We start from the raw sequence: 6107 nt of genomic DNA on the forward strand, positions 1-6107 counted from the left end.
GGGCGCTGAGCGGGCCCAGCGCTGCCCTCCCTTCTCGTTGTCCCCCCTCTCCAGGGTGTGCTGGCCGACTTCGCCCCCCCGACCGCTCCGCTGATCCCCGCGCTGGTGGTGCAGTGCGTGACCGAGGTGGAGAAGCGAGGCCTGGCCGAGGTAGGGGACGTGGCGGCGTGGGGTGAGGCCGTGCTCCCCGCAGGCTGAGCCGCTCGGTCCCCGCAGGCTGGGCTGTACCGGGTGCCGGGCGCGGAGCCGCTGGTGCGGGAGTGGAAGCGGCGGCTGCTGCGCGGCGAGGAGACCCCGAGCGGCGTGGCCGACATCCACGTGGTGTGCAGCGTGCTCAAGGACTTCCTGCGGAGCCTCAAGGAGCCGCTGGTCACTTTCGGTCTGCACCCGGCCTTCCTGCGAGCTGCCGGTGAGCGGGGATGTGGGGATTCGGATGGGGCGGGGCCGCTCCGCTCCGGTAACACCCAGTGCCTGCGCAGACATCCCCGACGAGGCCGCCTGCGACACGGCCCTGCGGCACGTGGTGGGCAAGCTGCCTGCCGCCAACAGGGACACGCTGGCCTTCCTCATGCTGCACCTGCTCAGGTGAGGGCTGCAGAACTCCAGCCCCCACCCCACACGCGGACGTGGGCGCCCTACAGCCAAGCCCTGTGCCCACCCTATCCCCTCACAGGGTGTCACGCAGCCCCGACTGCAAGATGGATGTCCTCAACCTGTCCCGTGTCTTTGGGCCCACGCTGGTGGGGCATGGCTCCGCCAACCCCACACCACTGGCCATCATGGAGGACACACCGCGGCAGTGCAAGGTGAGTGGAGCACAGGCTGCAGGTGCTGCCACCGGTGCTGCCGGCCCCTTCCTCCAGTCTCCATTCCTCCTTCTGTACAGGTGGTGGCTCGGCTCCTGGCACTGCCATCTGACTTCTGGAGGGGTTTTGTGGGGACAGAAGAAGAGAACCCGGTGCCAACACCAGATCCAAGCAGCAAACACGGTGAGCGTGCGGGACTCTCGTAGTCCCAGCAGAGCCAGGATGTGACCCCTTACCCCTGACCCACCCTGTGTCCTGCAGAGCCGCTGTTCTGCCCCATCGCCGCCCCAGAGCCACACGTGGGGCAGCTGAGCCCTACCAGGACGTGCTGCCTGCCTGGTGCCCTGCGGAGCTGCGTGGGCACAGCCACCCAGGCACCGTGAGTGCTGTTGGAGGGGAGTGTGGGGGTGCCTGCCTCGCATCCTGACTCATCTCCTGTGTTCCCCCGCAGGCAGAGGGCAGACCCTGGGAAGGTGGGGCGGTTCTTCCCCTCTCCAGTGTAGCTGTGGCTCCCTAGGGATGGAGCTGGCGCCAGAATAGCAAGGAGGAAGAGAAAGAGGAGGGCAGCGTGGGCCTGTGGTGCTCAGCTTCCCTGTAGCTTTGGGTGGTACAGGGATGATGCCCCACACTGGGCTTGGTGGTTGGTTTGTATTAAATGTTTGCAGCAAAATTGGCCTGGGTGTGAGTGGCATCTGCAGCACGAGAGCTCCAGGTTGTGTGGACAGGATTGGGCTGGGCTGAGGGCTCAGTGGGCAAGAGCTGTGCTGAAAGCACTGTGCACAGCAGTCCCCAGCATCCTGTTTCTACAGGGACAAGGCAGCTGCCATCACTCCTGGGCTGGGTGGGCAGGGAGGGAAAGACAGGGCCCCCTGCAGCCCCTCTACTGAGGGGCCCCTTGTCAGCCCAGATGCTGATGGTCTCCAGTAATCAGAGCTGCTGCTAAGGGCAGAACAGCCTCAAGACTTCCCACCTTCCTTTTAACTCAGGGCCCCTTTTAACTCCTTCCTCCCCTTCAGCAGAGCTGCAACATGCAGCAGAAGTATGCAAGGCTCTGCTTGCAGCAGAGTGGGTAGATGGGCAATGGCCCAGGTAGGGCTTGTTTTTTCCCCCCTCCCCCGACACCTATAATGTAGCACAAGGAACAGGCAGTAAAGGGGTTACTTAAGGAAAAGGGGCCTTGCACAACAGGGGGAAAAACTGCCAGAGCCATGTCCAGCAGCTGAGAAACCTTTGTCCATACTAAAACCCAGGGCAGATATGGGACACAGGAAAAAAAAAATCAGAAGGGAGCAAGTACTTTGGCTCAGCTCCCCTCAATGCAGGGGTGTTCACCAGAGGGCAAGAAAATTAGCACATCCAAGGCAGAGGCAAAACTGAAAGAGTTTAATGTGCTTAAAGTCAGGGAACAGCTAATCCCCACCCAGGACCACAGCAGAGCTGGCAAAGGAATGCACAAGGCTGGGAGCAAGGATTTGCTACAAATCCATCCAGCTGGGGTGGTATGGGATGGATGGAGAATCCCTAATGCACTGCCTGGTGGGAAGTGAGGCGTGATGTGCCCTCGGCAGCACGCAGGACTTTAGCGCAGAGCTGCATGACATGGAGGGAAGGCAGGGAGATAAGTGGATAAAGGGCAGCACTGGTTTCTACTATGTGCCAGGATCCGCAGTGAGCTGCCTTCAATAAAAACAGGTTTTACAAGCTGCAGCAAGGTGGTAGATCTCTCTGCCCCCCTGCACACAAGTGAGATGATTGCTCCTGTGGCCATCGCTGGTGTAAGGGCAGGCATGCAGTGAGGCCCCCAGGAAGGCAGGGAGCCATTGCCCTACTGCTACCTGTGCAGGTTACAGCCTGATGAGAGCACAGGCTGCCAGCTCTGCCTCACACCAAGCCTTTGTATGAAGGTGCTTCTGTGGGAGTGGGTACTCTCACAGCTACCTCCAGGGCCAGTAGTGATGTGACAGCTTGCTATCCCATCCAGTGCTGTTAGACCAGCCCAATGCTGCTGGCATTGCCCCATGGTAGGCAGAAGTCCAGCTCAGGCTATTGCAATTACACTGCTGAATCCTCCCACCAGGCTTATGCTGGGTGGGATGTTCGGGCAGAATAGGCACATTCAAAGGCTCCCCTGGGATGGGCCAACACCTTATGAGGAGTTGGAAAGAGCAGCTGTTGAAGAGCTGGGGCAGGAGTACCAAGTTTTCCAGGGCAAGGCCGTGCCGGTAGTGCCCTTCAGTATGGCAGTACCCAGAGTACGGGACCTAAGATGCCGCAGGGAGCAGGTGTTCTGCTCAGCCAGCAGCTGGCCTGGAGCCAAGGGCCCTGTGTAGGTCCAAAGCCTCACCCAGACCCCTGGGCTGCAAGAGAAGCAGCATGTGAGGCTGACTGCTCACCAGCTTTAATGTCTATCTGGAGCTGGCTTCAGGCACTTGCAAGGTTCCCACACCTGGCTCTCTGGAGTGCTGGGAGCCCCCAGGAGGTGAAGCCCTTTCTGGGGGCTGGCAGTGGCCACCCCACCCCAGCAAGCAGCTGACTCACAGGATGATCTGGTTCTTGTAGCTGCGGCTCAGCTCCTTGTGAGGAAGGACGATGGAATTGAGAATAACAACCTCAGCAGGGATGGTAACGCTGCAGCCTACAGGGAGAGCGTGAGGGGTTTAAAAAGAGGGAGAGGACCCTGACTCACACTGTAGGACCTGGTGTAGGGCTGGGATGTACTTACCCAGGATTGTGATGGAAGGCGTGAGGCGGCCGTCACGGAAGAGTGTCTCGCTGTCAATTTTGGCATAGGGATCGTTGGGGTTGGGGTCGCTGGGTGTCCCTTCAACCCGGGCCCAGCGCCCAATGGTGCTGTCCCAGCCCACGATGGTATTGAGGACACAGGTGTGGTCCTGGAGTACAGTGGTGAATGAGGGGTGCAGCAGGGGGCTGAAGAGGAGACCACCCCTGCCCAACGGCAAACCCTACTTACGTGCAGTGAGGCCCCATGCAGGATGATGGACTCGCGTATGCGCACGCCAGCTCCCACCGTCACTCCTTCCCCAATGGAGACGTTGGGGCCTAGCTGTGAAGACAGAGGATTGTGGTAAGGTCATGGACAGTGGTGTCCTCAACCCCGTGGTCTCCCTGCACTCACCACTGCTGTGCTGTCAACAGAAGCTGTAGGGTGGATGTACACATTCCCTGCAACACAAGGCAGCTATGTCAAGGGAAGCAGCCCAGATGAGCACCTGGCTCTGAGAGCATGGGAAGAGCTGTCTGTGGATCCTGGCTACATGAGGCAGCTCCCAGGCTCTGGGGAGATGTCTGTGAAGTACCTCGGATGATAGGGCCTCCAGGTTTGTTTTGGGCCAGCCTCTCTGGGTGGCTTTGGCTGTACTGGTTCAGATAGAGACGACTGGCATAGATAGCAGAGCTGGAGAGAAAAAGTAAAAGATTTTGTTATTGTCTCTGGTGCCTTCAGGACTGAGGAGAGTCTGAATTCAGTACCTGCCATCCCACCCATCCACCAGGCTCTGTCTGGGCATCTGCCTCTCCCACATCTGGCACAACTTACTCAGAGCTCCTGCTGCACTACCCAAAGCTCTTACCCAGCTGATTTGATCTGGCTCCAGAAGCCATCAGTTTTGTAGACGTAGAGTTTACCGCTCCCAGCCAGGGCCGTGAACACATCCTGCTCCAGCCGGATCACTTCGGCACGCTGCCAGCCATTGGAGCTCTCCTCTCTGCAAGCAAGAGGTCTCTTAGATCCCTGCCCCAGCAGGGGACTCAGGCAGACCCCCTCCAAATCTGGGGGACTCCTTCCTAGATGTGCACTTCTCCCCAGAGACAGGGTCATCCCTGCCAAGCCTACAGTTACTCTGCTAGCTGGAATAAGTTCTGTGCCAGAAGTGGATGGTGCAAGACCTCCACCCAACCCAGGCTGGTGTAGGTGTGGCAGATACTGTCACCTAGCCCAGAGCCCTGCACAGCAGGATTGATGCTGGGTGGTGGCAGAGGTGACAGGCTACTGGTGCAGAGAGCTGAAAGGGGAAGCAGAGTGCTCCCAGTTGAAAAGCTTGCTCAGCCCCTTGTCCAGAGCTGTATGAGAATGGGATGGGAGGAAAGGAAGGGAAAAGGCATCAGGAAGAGATGCACAGGACAGCCTTGCAGGGCTGTAGCAGGGAGAAAAGCACGCATTACCACTAGGCACAATCCAGCACAAAGCAGCCATCACAGACACAGAAGGACTGACTTACCCAAGGTAAGGACAGCTGGTGCAGGACCAGGAAACAAGTGAGTGATGGCAAAGGAGGAAAGAAGATAGAGAAAGAATGGAGGATGAGTGTGCTGCTGCAGGCCTGGGAAGCAGTGGGGTAGGAGAGACACAGGGCAGAAAGGGGCTCTCACAGCGCTAGCTCCTGCTGGTTCCTTTGGAAGACTTCGCCAATGTGCTGGAAGATGGCTGGTGTGAACAGATAGATGCCACAGTTGATAATCTCACTGACAAACGTGCTGGGCTTCTCAACGTAGTGCTGGACCTGAGTGAAGGAGAGATGTGAGGGCCAGGGCAGAACCTCAGCACCAAATTTACTGTTCACTCTTTGCTTTCATCTACCTCTTGCGTGTCCGTGTTGGCCACGATGCAGCCATAATTCAGAGCCTGCGTCCTGTTGGCCTGCAGAGTGGGGAGTGTCAGTGCCAGGGGAGCAGCAAGTGGGTGAGAGCAGAGCTCACAGCCTGGGCCTCATCCAACAGCTTCCAGCCAAGCCCATGCCACAGCTGCATCGCTCCCTGTCCCTTGCCACGCACCGTGGTGCCCAGGATGACGAAGCTGTCCTTGTCACCGTGCTGCAGTCGAAAGTCCAGCATCTCCTGCAAGGGGAACTCGGAACACACGTCCGCGTTGAGGACGAAGAATGCATCAGCACCACCTGCCAGGATCTGGTCACGGAAGTGGTAGATGCCCCCAGCCGTGCCCAGAGCCGCATACTCTTGGAGGTACCTGCGAGGGAGAGAGGGCTCAGGGATAGGCGTGCTTAGCTTAGGGGCGGGTGAGAAGGGCAAGCAGAGCCAAGGGGGGCACCCGGCAGAGCACCCCCCTGATGGGAATCCTGAATTCCTGCTGGGCCGCCGCCAGGAAGCGGCTGAGGGCCTCGTGGGGCTGGTAGAAGCCCATAAGCAAGATCTCCTTCAGGCCGGGCACCTGCGGGGGCACAGTGGGAGGGCAGCTCCTGCGCGGCGCCCGGCCCGGCCCGGCTCAGCGCGGCCCCCGCGTACCTTGGCGCACGCCTCGATGTGGTGCTGCACCATCGGCACGCC

The 6107-nt window shown here is 59.4% G+C and overlaps 2 protein-coding genes across 2 annotated transcripts; one reads left to right on the top strand and one right to left on the bottom strand.

Moving 5' to 3' along the window:
• The first annotated feature begins 27 nt into the window (after nucleotides 1-27).
• Nucleotides 28-2074, top strand: LOC104911691 (rac GTPase-activating protein 1-like). The gene is made up of 7 exons (XM_010713642.2): nucleotides 28-150; nucleotides 217-409; nucleotides 480-585; nucleotides 674-806; nucleotides 887-989; nucleotides 1068-1185; nucleotides 1258-2074. The coding sequence occupies exons 3-7, from the start codon at nucleotides 569-571 to the stop codon at nucleotides 1307-1309; spliced, it is 423 nt and encodes a 140-aa protein (XP_010711944.1). The 5' UTR covers nucleotides 28-150; nucleotides 217-409; nucleotides 480-568; the 3' UTR covers nucleotides 1310-2074.
• Nucleotides 2075-2167: 93 nt separating this feature from the next.
• GMPPA (GDP-mannose pyrophosphorylase A) lies at nucleotides 2168-6101 on the bottom strand. Its single transcript, XM_010713643.2, has 11 exons — nucleotides 6066-6101; nucleotides 5888-5991; nucleotides 5598-5790; nucleotides 5404-5463; nucleotides 5196-5326; nucleotides 4397-4531; nucleotides 4124-4221; nucleotides 3943-3989; nucleotides 3778-3870; nucleotides 3529-3697; nucleotides 2168-3441 (listed from the first exon to the last, which is right to left on the bottom strand). Exons 1-11 carry the CDS (start codon nucleotides 6096-6098, stop codon nucleotides 3341-3343), a joined length of 1164 nt encoding a protein of 387 aa, XP_010711945.1. The 5' UTR covers nucleotides 6099-6101; the 3' UTR covers nucleotides 2168-3340.
• Between the last annotated feature and the right edge of the window lie 6 nt (nucleotides 6102-6107).

The sequence above is a fragment of the Meleagris gallopavo genome, chromosome 7, assembly GCF_000146605.3.
Source record: "Meleagris gallopavo isolate NT-WF06-2002-E0010 breed Aviagen turkey brand Nicholas breeding stock chromosome 7, Turkey_5.1, whole genome shotgun sequence".
Taxonomy (NCBI): Eukaryota; Metazoa; Chordata; class Aves; order Galliformes; family Phasianidae; genus Meleagris; species Meleagris gallopavo.